At 40.7% G+C, this 15,383-nt stretch overlaps 1 protein-coding gene across 1 annotated transcript in view; it reads left to right on the forward strand.

Annotated features, from left to right (window-relative positions):
• Positions 1–137: 137 nt before the first annotated feature.
• Positions 138–15,383, forward strand: part of INTS7 (integrator complex subunit 7) — a 92,906-nt gene continuing 77,660 nt past the window's right edge. The window contains exons 1-3 of the mRNA XM_030302239.1: positions 138–355; positions 12,313–12,442; positions 13,259–13,405. Coding sequence (XP_030158099.1) covers positions 262–355; positions 12,313–12,442; positions 13,259–13,405 — 371 coding nt within the window. The 5' untranslated portion in view covers positions 138–261. The remainder of the gene's footprint in view (positions 356–12,312; positions 12,443–13,258; positions 13,406–15,383) is intronic.

Genomic DNA, 15,383 nt, shown 5'->3' on the forward strand with positions numbered 1-15,383 from the left:
CGGGCGCCTCCGAGTCACTTCCCCCTTCCAATCCCCGCCTCCTTTTCTCCGAGCCGCGGGAACCCAGAGTTCTGGAGCTCCCTGAGCGCCTGCGCGGGGGGCCGCAGAGGCGCTGGCGAACGGCGGGGAGACCAGGGCGCATGCGTAACAGGGCTTGACATAGCGCGGAGGAAAAATCCGCGAGGTGGTGGAAGAAGATGGCGGTGCTGGGGCAGAGTTTGCAATCTTTTTAAATAGGCTTGTCGAGTAACTATTCGGGTCATGGCGTCAAACTCAACTAAGTCTTTCCTGGCAGATGCCGGCTATGGCGAACAGGAGCTGGATGCTAACTCTGCCCTTATGGAATTAGACAAAGGTATTCGAAAGAGCGGGCTGAGCGGGTGAAACGGGTGTGGGGGGCACTGGCGCCACCAGGCGGTGGTGGCCGCCGGACAGGCGCATGCGCCTAGTTTTCCTGGGAGAGGGAGAGAGGGCGGGGGCGGGCACCCGGGCACCCATGCTTTTGGTGAATCCAGAGCTTTTGCAGCTCTGGTAGATTGCAGGGAAATTGCAACGTTGCTGGCTTGGCTTTGCACCAGTTGAACAAGTAGCGAGGTCCAGTGATGGGCGCGATTTGATCACTTGAGGGCACGGTTCCCCGATTTTCCAAGCAGTTTGTAAAAATGTAAATTTAAATTGTGAAATTGTTTTTCAATACGTTCAGTTGAGACAAGGTCTTCACCAGGAGTGCTAAATAATAATCTTACACCCACTTTATAGCGTTGTATTTTATTTCTGTAACTCTGTTACCTACGGGTTACTAGGCAGGTTAAATATGGCTAAAAAAATCCAAAAAGCATCGCCCCTTTTTTTGTAAATTCCACGAGTTCTCTTTTCCTGTCGGAGAAGGGGTGAGAGGTGCGAGGGCTGCTTGGTGTAGTCGAAGGAGTTTTGGAGTTAGACTGAGTGAAATTCCAATGCCACAAATTTTATTATCATGGACAGGTCACCTAAGTTCACCTAACCTATGTATTTTGTCTCCAAAGTGGGTTCAGTACCATTGAGCTGGCAAGACTGTTGTAAATATTGATGTAATTGTATGCAAAGGAAGCCTTTATTAAATGCTAAAGAGATATGCCTTCTTAGAGATGGATGTGGGAGGCAAAGGCAAATATTTGACGGTAAAGAACTAAAGTATTAAACCTTTCTTTCAGTGTACTTCAGTGATTTTTATTGAATGGAGGAAACGTTTTGTCACCTGGTATACAGTTAATTCTTCATTGACCAGAGCCAATGTATACTTTATCGAGGATTGGGACTACAGCTTAGAAGGATCTGTCTTTAAGTCCACTTTGAGCCATTTCCCAGCTCTCTGACGTGGACACTCTGTCAACTTTTTGGGATTTCGTTTTTTTGTTTTTTAACCTGTAAACATTTCTAGTAGGTTGGTCTAGATAAGAGTTTATCAGAAAAAGCTTTTAACTTCTTTTGATCAACATAAAGATGTCACAGCACTCCAGTGAGATATTCCTTTGGTTGAGTCACATTATCTTTAGTACATCCTCATCAGCCAAGAAAATGATGCTGGGCTTTGCTTTCTCTTACCAAAGCCGTGAGCTGTTTCCCCTATGAAATACGAAATTATAATAGTAAATGTGATTTTTAAACACCACATAATCTTTTCATTCTGGAAATTCCTTCCTATTTCCCATTGAAAGTTGCAGGTCTGGATATCTAATAACTCTACCAATTCTAAAGACATTTTCTACCACTCTGGTCCAGGTGGGCTCATTTCATGACAGTAGGACAGTGGTTGTAGAACAAAGATCAGGATCAGGCTCTGAAGAAGTTGAGAAATCTAGAATTCCTAAAAATTTGACATTGTGTTAAAAAATATATAACACAATTTTTGCTTTTTAGAAGTTGATAAAGTATACGGTATTTCATATCTGTAAGAAATAAATGCATGATTATTGAGTGTTTAACTATAAACCGGCAGTCAGTCCTGGGTATTAAGCAAGTGATCGTGTTCAAGTCTCCCAGCAGTACCCCAGGTGAGTATTCCCCAGATGTCTCAGGCTCAGAAAGATAATTTGAACAATATAAGAACAAAACTTGTGGGGGCGCCTGGGTGGCTCAGTCGGTTGAGGGTCCGACTTTGGCTCAGGTCATGATCTCACAGTTGGTGAGTTTGAGCCCCGCGTCGGGCTCTGTGCTGCCAGCTCAGAGCCTGGAGTCTGCTGACTCTGTGTCTCCCTCGCTCTCTGCCCTTCCCCCACTCATGCTCTATCTCTCTTTCTCTTAAAAATAAATAAACATTAAAAAAAAAAAAGAACAAAACTTTTGTTCTTTTTCGCTTCACCATGCTCCCCCTTTTTTTTTTTTTTTTTCCAACGTTTATTTATTTTCGGGACAGAGAGAGACAGAGCATGAACAGGGGAGGGGCAGAGAGAGAGGGAGACACAGAATCCGAAGCAGGCTCCAGGCTCTGAGCCATCAGCCCAGAGCCCGACGTGGGGCTCGAACTCACGGAGCGCGAGATCATGACCTGGCTGAAGTCGGACGCTTAACCGACTGCGCCACCCAGGCGCCCCACCATGCTCCCCTTTTAAAGCTGTTATGAAATTAGATTACAGGAATGGCCAGTTTCATTAGAATATAGTTTAGTGTTTTAACTATTGAGTCATTTCATCCTGTATCTGTTAAAGTATTTCTGTTTTATGAGCCAAAGGTCATAGGGTCAGAAGGCTACAAGTTCTGACTTTGTTTTAATTCCCAAACGTCTAGACCAGAGTTCCCCAAATTGTATTCCAAGGAATAGTTTCTCAAGTATTTTAATAGGAGGTTCTTAGTCCATAGCCCCTCTTCATGTCCCTCCCTTGCACCCCCCAAAATGTACACTCACATTCACACACACAACTTATTTCATCAGGCTTTGTACTAGGGAAACAGTGACAAAACAAAATGAAGCCCCTGCATCTGGAGAGCTTATAGTTGGGACAGAGAAAATAGGCAATAAGCAAATATAGTAAGCATATATTGTGACAGGTAGTGATACATACTGTAAAGAAAAGTGAAACTAATGAAGGAGGCTGGAGAAAGCTGGGTGTGGGATTGGGGTTGGTTATTTTATTTATTTATTTTTTATTTACTTTTGAGAGAGACAGCATGTGAGTGGGGGAGGGGCAGGGAGAAAGAGGGAGACACAGAATCCAATGCAGGCTCCAGGCTCTGAGCTGTCAGCACAGAGCCCAACGTGGAGTTTGAACCCACAAACTGAGATCATGAACTAAGTCTAAGTCTGACGCTTAACTGAGCTGCCCAGGTGCCCCTGGTTTGTTATTTTATGTCGGATAGTGAGGGACAGGCCTTACTGGTCAAATAGAGGAACAGCAAGTGCAAAGGCCCTGAGGTTGGAGCCTGTTTTGCATGCTGTTTCTGGAGCAGAGTGATAGACATTGAAGATAAAAAGATAGCCAGGAGCCAGTTAGTGTAGGGCAATACAAGCCATTGAAATGATTGGCTTTAATTCTGAGATGGGAAACCATAGGGAATTTTCAGCACAGGTGTGGCATATCTGACTTAATTTTGAGAAGGATCAGTCTGACTGCTGTGTTGAGAGTACACTGAAGTGGGAGAGCCAGGGATGGAAGTGAGGAAACTAGTGAGGCAATTGTCACAATCCAGGAAGAAGAAAACAGTGGTTTGGTCCAGGGTGATTTCAGTGAAGATATGTGAAGTGCTGAGATTCTGGATATATTCTGAAGGTAGAGCCAATAAGATTAGCTAATGAATGTGATGAGAATGTGAGAATTAGTGGTCAGGAAAAAACTTAGAGGTGTTTGGTCTGATCTACTAGAAGTATGTATTGCCATTTACTGAGTGGATGGAAGTGAAATCAGTTTGGGACTGCTAAATTTGAGACATCTCTTAGTCATCCAAATGGAGATGTTGTGTAGGCAGTTAGATGTACAGATGTGACACTTGAACTCCATTATAAGGAAATATCTGTGGCACTCGTGTCCTAAGATACACACTTGGGAGATGTCATTTATGATTTCTTGCACTTTGTTCTGAGACTTTTGAGCAAGCATGGCAGTTAAGCTATTTGTTTCTGATCTCTCAAGGAATAAATGGATGCCATTTTTTTTTAATTTTTTTTTAACGTTTATTTATTTTTGAGACAGAGAGAGACAGAGCATGAACAGGGGAGGGTCAGAGAGAGGGAGACACAGAATCCGAAACAGGCTCCAGGCTCTGAGCTGTCAGCACAGAGCCCAACGCGGGGCTCGAACTCACGGACCGCGAGATCATGACCTGAGCCGAAGTCGGCCGCTTAACTGACTGAGCCACCCAGGCGCCCCAGTGGATGCCATTTTGAAGCTGACACAAGTCCATTCCTTCCAGATGTAGTTAGTAACACAGACAAATAATCAGGTGATAGCCATTCATTCATTCAGCAAATATTTACAGATCGCCTACATTGTGTTAGTCACTGTACTTGGACTTGGGGCTATCGTAGTGAACAGCACAGCTTTAAGAAGGAAACAGGGCTAAATCATATATGGCCTTGTTAGTCAGGACAAGAAGTTTGGATTTTATGCCAAGTGCATTGAGAAGACACTGAAAATTTTTAAGCAGAGGACTGACATGAGATTGGTTTACATTTTTAGTGATCACTCTAGCTGCTTTGTAGAGGTCTTTCGGTGGTATGTCCCTTTTTTAGAGTTTTTAGCTGATAACCATGCTGACTGAGCTGTGAAGACTAAGCACATACGGAGTTAAATGTTATAATCAAGTATAACTTAAATTTATCTGCCACATTTCAGAATATGGATGATCATTAATCCAGGCATTATAAAGGACATATCTCATTTACATTGATCAGTATAACTTTCTCATTAATATAACTTCTGCATAGTCTGAACTGACAGAAAGTGTCCTAATGATTTAGGAAAACCTATGCAAGATCTCCTTCACCCTGAGTGAAAAGGAGTGTCCTTTAAATGACATCACTCAGCCTGATTCCTGTAAGGTTGGCCTTGGAAAGGATGAGGTGAAAGAGCAACCAGGAAGGGAGTGGTTCCCTTTCTTGCAGCTGGGCTATGGGAACAGAGGAAATATAAGAGATGGAGTTGCTACTTGAGGTGTTGGTGAACTTACTGCTGCATGAAATTTTGAGGCGTGCTCATTGAAAAATTTATGAGATAGAAAACTGATACAAATCAGGATGACTATTTATTCTCCCTTATTTTCCCCTTAGATGCTATCACCTCACCTGTATTCCAAACCTGTGAATTCTCAGACTGAAAACCACAGATTGCTATTACACTGTCCATTTTGGCACAGATGTAGTTGGTGTTACGATAAACAAATACGAGGCTGTGGAAGTATCTCTATATCCCCTACTCAAGAGAGAGGCCTCTGCAACAAAGTCTGTACCAGGTGACCCATTCCATGCCAGAACTGACTGATTCAGAAGGGGACATGTGACCCACACTGAGTCAACCAGATTCTCTCTTGAGAATCTGTACCACCAGACCATATTTAGTCTGAGAGTATCAAGAGGTGGACCTGTAAGAAGGTCACGTGGAATTGAAAGTCTTAACATCTCAAATCCTGATTGGTGATTACTTGATGGGTCATGAACTATTCCAAAAACCCAAGGCCCTTCTTCAGTTCTTACTGAAATCCATAGACTCATTTTTATATGTGGGTAAGAGCTACTATTTTGACGATTTTGTAACTTACAAACTGCATCGTTAAATATTACTGAAAGTTGGTATTCATAAAATAAAACTAATTTGTTTATGATTCTGAATCACTATTCTGGCTGTACAGTATTGCATACATCCCACCATACATAGTTATAGACAATTTATGAAATTTGGGTGAAGGATGTTTTATTGTTCATTATCAGTTGAGTTGACTATCATTTCTGTTGTTTCTGTTCCTGCTTTTTAAATATAATTTACTGAGACTTGCCATGATCAATTTATTAAGCTGTGGGATGTTAGGTTATCTTACAATGTGTGGTGTATACTTATGTTGGTATTTCTTCTTCCCTACCCCCATTTTTAATGAATACACTTCAAGATACATGTGTTATGGTTCCATTTTAAATCATCCTCACCCCTCAGCTAAAGCGAACGTACATACCAAACTCTCTTAAAACGTGCTTGGATAGTAATGTGTATTAGCAGTGTTCTTTGTGGTGGGTATTAGTCATGTTGGTGGTCACTTAACATCTTGTGATCGCTCCTCCTGTGCTTGAGGAATGACTCACACCAAGAGCCCTGTCTCACCAGAGTGGAAGCCAAAACTCACCTTTCTAGTTAACTTTGCAAAGCGCGAGATGTGAACTCAGCTCTGCCAGTCAGAGAGACCTCCTCCGGGCTCTGTGATACAGGAGGTTAGCAATGCACGAAGATGTACTTGAGGGCACACTCACAGTTCCGTGCCCTGGCAGTGACCGTGGCTGCGGTGTGAGTGGACAGTAACGGCAGCAATGGCTACAGCGTTCCTGGATGACAGCAGAGCTAATAGTTGCATCCCGAGTTTCCCAGCAACAAGACTTCTCATCTCATCAGTCTGGCAGTGCAGTATTAGGTGTTCTTAGCTGTTTAGCCTCAAAACTGTTTATTAGGTTTTTAATAAACTCATATTCTGCCTAATCAGCCAGTTAGCTTGTGTGGCTTGAAGCTAAGAACTCTGACTGATACATGCTGCCTGGAAATGTGTGTTGTTTTGAAAACTTGATTCATGTACATAACAACCCCCAAGTTTACCATAATTTATGTTATTCTTCCTCAGTTCCCAAGAATTTGTTATCCCTCAGAATGAGAGCACTCTAAAATCATAATCAAATAATCCCTTTTAAATCTTAACTTCTACTCTCTAGTTGCGTGCTAGAGATGTATTTTAGCTTAATAGTTTAGGACCATAGGCTCTGGAGCCAGATTGCCAGGACTTGAATCCCACATCTGCCATTTATTAGCTTTTGTTCCTTGGGCAAGTTGCTTAACTAGTCTTTGCCTGTGTCTTCTTTAAAATGGAGATAAAAGGTGGCTCATTTAGTTGAGCATCCAACTCTTGATTTCAGCTCAGGTCATGATCTCATGATTCATGAGCTCGAGCCCCTTGTCGGGCTCTGCGCTGACAGTGTGGAGCCTCCTTGAGATTCTCTCTCTCCCTCTCTGTCTGCCCCTTCCCCACTCGTGTGTGCACACTCGCTCTCTCTCTCTCTCTCTCTCTCAAAAATGAACATTTAAAAAATAAAAAAGGAGAGCTCCGTTTCTTTGGTGGGAGAATACAAAGAAAGATGTAGAAACAGCAATCACATCCCTACACCTTAATGTCTGTTTTTATAGTGGCATTCTCACGATCATTGGTCTTATGATCAGGGCATTCTTCCTCAGGTTGGTTGTAGCTAGCAACAGAAATAAAGTGAACAGCCCTTCTTACATGATGTGATTGTGCTGAGTGCCTATTTTCAGGTGCTTGGTTTATTATGAAATTGAAACTGGCCCAGAGCAAGCAAGATGGGTACCACAGCCCCAGTTTAGGATTGTTGCCAAATCCTAGGTCTTTGTGCATTTTCCTCTTCCCTTGAACCTTAGCTTCTGTCCCACAGAGTCAACCTAGCTTCTTGTTTCCTTTTTCCAAAAGCTCTTACATCAGAAAATAAGCAAGAAATTTACTCTTCTTTTACTTATTTATTTTGGTTGGCTGTGTTACAGGAATGAGGGTCTATTTTATCTTAAAGAAATAAAATTAGACAGTATTAGAGAAATCAAAACATTTCTCTGGCCAAATTCAAAATTATCTTTGGTACATTTTAAATCACCATGTTTAAACAAATCAGTGTAATCTGTGGTTTTGCTTTTTAAGGGAATGTAAAACAGATCATATTCTGTCAGGAAACTCCCTCTACACGGGCTGCCTCCTACTTTACGTTTTTCATCCCAACCAAGGTTTAATTCATTACAAACAGAATTTTACTCCCTTTTGCGTCACTGAACTACTGGCAGAGAGAAGAGGAGGAAAAAAGTTCAATGGCTATGCGTCATCCCAATAGGTTCCCCTAGCACACATGCACAAACATATCTGTTACTTCTCTGTTCTCTCACCTGCATCCTCAGACTTGCCCTTCCTTATCTCCCCTTCCCTTTTGTCTTTACTGCCCTGTGTGTGTGTCTCTGGAACCCTCTGTCAAGTCAGGCCTTTAGAAAAGCTTTTAAGCCTACATGAGCCACTGCCAGGTACCTAGAACGTTTCCATTGGCAAGGTGTGTTTGGTTGGGAGAAGAGTTCTAGAGCTTTAGTGGCAGTTCTTCTATGTATGGAGGTGGGGGGCAGAGGAAAGGGGGAGCAGGCAAAGAAGGGATATGTTCTAAATATCTCAATTAGAAATTTGAATTAATTTTCCCATGGGAACTTTTATTATAAGTTGTTACTGGATTCTGGAATATGATGAGTGCTGACAGTGCTTTTTTTTTTTCCTACGAGGAAATATATTCCAAGTACCAAATAACCAACAAGAGTGCGTTTACAAAACTCAAACCATTAATATGTTGTAGGAATTGCCTGTGCAGATTTACTCTGATTGTCTTTTGTATTGAAGCGTAGTCACACCCAGTAAAGAGTCCTCAGATGAGTATTTTCTTTGTCATTTTCTAACAGCGGGCAGACTTTACTGAACAGAGAGATTGTAGCGCCCCTATTCTTGCCCAGATTTAGATATATATAATTAGCATTTTGTAAATGCTAAAATACTAAAAAAAAGAAATATTTGAAGCTGATTATATTAATACCATATTAAGATACTCATTCTAAATGAATATTTTTTCAGGAATTGAACATTAACTTTATAATTTGTTGGTTGCTTTTTTTTTTACGTTAAAAAAATCAGATTAATTGAGGTATAATTTATGTATAATTAAATTCACCAAATGCATGCAGTCATGAAACCACTACCACAGTCAAGACATAGAATGTTTCTGGGGTGCCTGGGTGGCTCAGTTGGTTGAGCATTTGACTCTTGATTTCGGCTCAGGTTGTGGTCTCACGGTTAGTGAGTTCGAGCCCCACATCCAGCCTGCATGGACAGCACGGAGCATGCCTGGGATTCTCTCTCTCCCCCCTCCCCCGCTCAAGCTCTCCCTGTTCTTTTTCTCTTTCTCTCTCTCAAAATAAACTTAAAAAAAAAAAACAAGATATAAAACATTTCCTTCACCCCAAAAACTTTCCCTGTACCCCTTTGCAGTCAATTTTCTCTCTCAAGCCCCTGACAATTACTGATCTGTTCTCTGTCCCAAAGCTTTGCCTTTCCTTGAATGTCATATAAAACAGTCTTAAAGTTTTGTAGTCTTTTTTGGGTCTGACTTCTTTTGCTTAGCCTAGTGATTTTGAGATCTACCCATGTTGTTGCATGAAGCAGTATTTGTTTCCTTTTTATTGCTGAGTGGTAGTCCCTTGTGTGGATAGACCACAGTTTGTTTATTTATTCACCAGTTGATGGACATTTGGGTTTTTTCCAATTGGGGGCCATTATGAATAAAGCTACTGTGAGCAGTTGAATACAGGTATTTGTACAGACGAATATTCTCAATGCACCTGGGTAAATATTTAGAAGTAGGATTGCTGAGTGGACAGTAGGTAAATGATCACCTTTATAAAAAACAACCAAACTGTTTTCCAAGGAGTTGTATAGTTTTGTATTCCCACCAGCAATATATGAGAGTTATAGTTGCTCCGTAGCCTCATTAGCACTTGCTATTGTCTGTCATAACATTTTTTGCCATTCTAGTGGGTATGTAGTGCCATCTTAATGTGGTTTTTAATTTACATTTCCCTGATGACCAGCCGTGTTGAACATCTGTTAACTTGCATGTATATGCCATTTATATTTGTTCTTTAATGAAATTTCTCTTCATATCTTGCCCATTTAAAAAAATCAGGTTGTGGGGCACCTGGGTGGCTCAGGCGGTTGAGCATTTGACTTCAGCTCAGGTCATGATCTCACAGTTCGTGGGTTCAAGCCCCGCATGGGGTTCTGTGCTGAACACTTGCTCAGAGCCTAGAGCCTGCTTCAGATTCTGTGTCTTGTTCTCTCTCTCTCTCTCTTCCCCCCGGCCCCCGCCCCCGGCTCATGCTCTGTCTCACTTTGTCTCTCAAAAATCAATAAATGTAAAATTAAAAAAAAAAAATTAAAATAAATCAATCAATCAATCAATCAATCAATCAATCAGGTTGTCTTCTAGGGTTACCTGGGTGGCTGAGTCAGTTAAGCATGTGACTTCAGTTCAGATCACAATCTCACAGTTCGTGGGTTCGAGCCCCACGTCGGGCTCTGTGCTGACAGCTTGGAGACTGGAGCGTGCCTCAGATTCTGTGTCCCCCTCTCTCTGCCCCTCCCCCACTCGCACTCTGTCTCTCTGTCTCTCAAAAATAAATAAACGTTAAAATTATTAAATAAAAATTAAAAATCGGGTTGTCATCTTATTGAGGCAGAAGAAGTATGGATGATGTCTGTGGAGTGACTCTATAGGGTAGAGGCTGGAGATGTGGGTGGTGTAAGAATTCACCCAAGGCAGAACAAAGGAGGTAGAAGTTTATTGAATACACTGCAAGAGAACTTCGGGGCAGGATAGCAAAGGAGAGACAAGCGAGTAGGCAAAGTTGGGGGACTGGATTTAAGCAGGTGGGAGGTGAAGAGGCATGGGAACATACGGAATTTTCCTTTTTTGGTACTTGTGCCTCGTCATAAGTAGCCCATTGGTCAGCTAGGGCTTATGGATATTTTGAGGTGGGTCTTCCCATTTGCATTCAGCTCCATAGTCACCATGGACCCTTTTACCTTACTCAGGTTTCCTTTGGTTGAGCCTGTTGCCTAAAAGTGGCCTCCGCATTGTCCTTTATCAGATATGTGTTCTCTAAATATTTTCTTCTGGTATGTGGCTTGTCTTTTCATTCTCTTAACAGTATCTTTTGAAGAGAAGTTTTTTTTTTTTTTTTAATGTGCATTTATTTTTGAGGGAGAGCGAGTACACACAAGTGGGGGAGAGACAGAGAGAGAGAGAAGGAGACACAGAATCTGAAGCAGACTCCAGGTTCCCAGCTGTCGGCTTAGAACCCGACGTGGGACTTGAACCCATGAACCGAATGATCATAACCTGAGCCAAAGTTGGACGCTTAACCGACTGAGCTACTCAGGCACCCCAAAGAGCAGAAGTTTTTAATTTTGATGGAGTTTAATACTTTTTTATTTTATGGTTTATGCTTTTTGTGTTTTATCTAAGAAGTCTTTGCTTAACCCAAGCTCATAAAGATGTCTCTATATTTTCTTCATATGGTTTATAATTTTAGCTCTTACATTTAGGCCTATGGTTCATTTTTGAGTTAATTTTTGTGTATGGTGCAAATTAAGGATCAAGGTTTTATTTATTTATTTATTTTTGCATATGGATATTCCGTTGTCCCAGGATAGTTTGTTAAAAAGAGTATCCTTTCAACATTGAATTATCTTGGCCCCTTTGTTACATCATTGCTTTGAAACCTTTCTTCTTCCCTAATATAAAGCATTTAGTGTTAGGTTTCTTGAAGAATTGCATTAGCTGCCTCCCTTAGGTTGTGCTTTCTTTTTCATTCAGTTGAAGACATTTCTTTGTGAAGTTTGTTTATTTTTTGCTTATTTATTTTGAGAGAGAGGAAGAGTGCCTGTGGGCACTCACATGAGTGGGAGATGTGCAGAGAGAGAGGGAGAGGGAATCCCAAGCAGGCTCCGTGCTGTCAGTGCAGAGCCCAATGTGGGGCTCAATCCCATGAACCATGAGCCAAGATCAAGAGTTGGATGCTTAACCGACTCAGTCAGCCAGGCACCCCAAGATATTTTTCTAATTTCCCTTTCACCCATGGCTTATGTATAAGTTTTTTAATTTCCAAATATTTGGGAAGTTTCTAGATATTTTTCTCTTAGAGATTTCTAACTTAATTCCATTATGGTCAGAGAACATAACAAGGTATGATTTCAGTCCTTTTAAATTTGTTGAGACTTATTTTATGGCCCCAAATATTCTTAAACTACTCAACCTTTTTTTAAAAAATTGTTTCTTCTTCATTAGTTTATATCTAAAAGTGACAGTTTACCAAATTACTATCTGGCCTATTATTTATAAAAGATCATGAGTTACAATTGTACCTTACCTAATTGTTGTGAATGTTATTTTATGGTATAAGTAATTTTACTGTGTAATGCTGTGTTGGTATTTGCTATTTTTGCCTTGTTGTAACCGCAGATTTGTAAGCTATTCTTCTGTTTTCGTGCTTTTCGTAGGTCTAAGATCTGGCAAGCTTGGTGAGCAATGTGAAGCAGTTGTTCGCTTTCCCAGGCTCTTTCAGAAGTATCCATTCCCTATTCTCATCAATTCCGCATTCCTAAAGTTAGCTGATGTTTTCAGAGTTGGGTAAGTCTTTTTAAAGCCTCGGCATCCTAAAGTATTTGTTCACGTTTCTTTGTTTAATATTGTGGTCTTTATTCTTTTTGCGCTTTAGGACTTCCACGTGGTCAGTGACCATTTTAGTGGATGCACATGGCAGTTTACAACACTTTTTGGTGTGAAATATAATGGTGTTTTAAGCACAAATGAAGTCACAAGTCAGAGGGTACTTCTTTGGGGAACAGGATAAATCAAATTAAGATGATCTTAATGTATTGTTGTATATTTTGGAAGTGTCTGATTTATACAGGTTGTTTTGAGAAGTTTCTGACTTAATATTTTGTAACACAAGATTGCATGTTACTGTGAGGTTCCTAAAACATGGGAGCACTGGATAAATCCCCGCTGGTTGGTTGGTTTGTTTTCTCCCCACCAGTTCCTCCTACTTCTTTCCACCATTTTTCATGCACTCAGGTACTTATATACACACCGAGTCAGACTTGAAGGAGAAGAGATTTGTAGAATTAGCTTGCTAGAAGAGGAAGACCATCTGAGCTCCCGGCCATGGTTATAATACAATTGAAGAGATGAGGTTCATCTCTACAGCTTCTCTTTCTGATTCTACCCTCTTGGTGTCTGGCCTCAGAACTGTAGGCATTGCTAACTGCTATGCTTCGTATTCAAAGCATAGGCTTCAACTCTTTTAGTGATGAAAGAAAAAAATGATAAGATTGAAAAACATTGCCCCATTGCTAACATTTAAAATCATGTGTTGCTTTGATTCCTAATTAAATATTACTTTCCTAAGGTGGTCTCATTTACCTTTTCTCTGCTTCTTCGTAGAAACAATTTCCTGAGGTTGTGTGTCCTTAAAGTTACTCAACAGAGTGAGAAGCATTTGGAGAAGATTCTAAATGTGGATGAATTTGTGAAGAGAATTTTCTCTGTGATTCATAGTAACGATCCTGTGGCAAGAGCCATCACACTCCGGTATACTCTGTTGCTATAATGAATCCACAAGATTCTTTGGGCTGTAATTATGTACTCAAGAAAGGCAATATATGTACTTTTTTCATTTTGGATGGTACTAATTTATTTTTTCAATTAAGACTCCAGGCAGAAATATGGTAACCATCCCAATCTATACATGCTTTTCAGTTACCATCTATGATACTGTTTGGTTGTGAATTATTGCCTAACTTGTGTGTTTGAAACATTCCTTTTCCTAAGTTGGTGTTCTGATCAGATAACTTGGATCTGAATCTAGCTTAGCCTCAGCTGATTTTGAGCTCTTCCTGATTTTGTTCTGTTTCAAGTCAGTTTTTGTATTCATCCGTGGTTATGTGCTCATTTTTTTAAAAAAATTTTTTGTAATGTTTTATTTTTGAGAGAGAGAGAAAGAGAGAGAGAGAGAGAGAGTAAGCTGAGGAGCGGCACAGAGAGGGAGACACAGAATCCAAAGCAGGCTCCAGGCTCCGAGCTGTCAGCACAGAGCCTGACATGGGGTTCAAACTCATGAACTGTGAGATCATGACCTGAGCTGACGTCGGATGCTTAACCGACTAAACCACCCAGGTGCCCCTGTTACATGCTCATTTTTATATGCAGTCATTTGTATTTGAACCCCTTGGAGAATGCCAGATACAACTACTGTTGTTTGTTCAGCCTTTTCTTTCTTGGCATCTAAAAAAGAATTTTTTTTTTTAATTCTGTCAGAATTTTATACTCTAAGCCTTCTATCCAGTTTCAACCATATTTTCTTTTTAGGTCTGCCGTCTATGGAATGTATGTGTAATGTTTAGACTTTTGAAATTGACTTTCCTAAATTATAGGGCTCATTTCTGACTTGCCTTGTTCAGACAATCCTCTTTTTAGCCAGGAAGTCTAGGATGTCACTTTTTCTCTAAGTTTTTCCATCAGGAGCCAGCGCTTCCCTCTTGTTCAGGATTAAGTGCTTTTGTCATTCCTCTGCCTTTTGAGTGATTAAATTTTGAGCACAGTGTGGTATTTTAAAGACAGTAAATTGGCTTTATCTTTTAAAAACCATATATAAAAGATTTAAAGGTATCTTACCTTTTTTTTGTTTATTTTTGAGAGAGAGAGAGAGTCAACGCTCACACACAAGTGAGGGAGGGGTAGAGAGAGAATCCCAAACAGGCTCCACGCTGCCAGCACAGAGCCCCATGTGGGGCTCAGTCTCACAAACCGTGAGATCATGACCTGAGCCGAATCAAGAGTTAGATGGATGCTTAACTGACTACCCAGACCCAAGATATTCTTACCTTTTGATTCAGCAAATTCACTTACAGAAATTGTTTGCTATAAATCATTTTTAAAAGTTGGTGGATATATGTATACAGATGATCATAGTATCATTTTTGTAAAAGGTGAAAAATGATGTGTCGATATGGGAATAGTTAATTTATGGACCACTGTATACCTTTTAAAGAATGAAGTAAGGGGGCGCCTGGGTGGCGCAGTCGGTTAAGCGTCCGACTTCAGCCAGGTCACGATCTCGCGGTCCGTGAGTTCGAGCCCCGCATCAGGCTCTGGGCTGATGGCTCGGAGCCTGGAGCCTGTTTCTGATTCTGTGTCTCCCTCTCTCCCTGCCCCTCCCCTGTTCATGCTCTGTCTCTCTCTGTCCCAAAAATAAATAAAAAAAACGTTGAAAAAAAAAAAAAAAAAGAATGAAGTAAGTATGTGTTTAACATAGAGATACTAAGTTAAAAAAAACAGTCAAGTGATGTTCATTTTATTAACTCATTTTTGTCTATAATATTAATATATGTGTTTATACAGGCTCAGAAAAAAATCTGAAGGAATATATACTGTTAACAGTGATGAGTTTTGTCAGGGGTCATTGGGCTCTGGATTACAAGAGACTTCCGAGTGGTTTTGTAATGTTTGAGTTATTTTCCACATGTATACGTTATTTATTTATTTATTTTGATCAGAAGACAAAAAAAAA

This window comes from Lynx canadensis, chromosome F1 (assembly GCF_007474595.2).
Source record: "Lynx canadensis isolate LIC74 chromosome F1, mLynCan4.pri.v2, whole genome shotgun sequence".
Lineage (NCBI taxonomy): Eukaryota > Metazoa > Chordata > Mammalia > Carnivora > Felidae > Lynx > Lynx canadensis.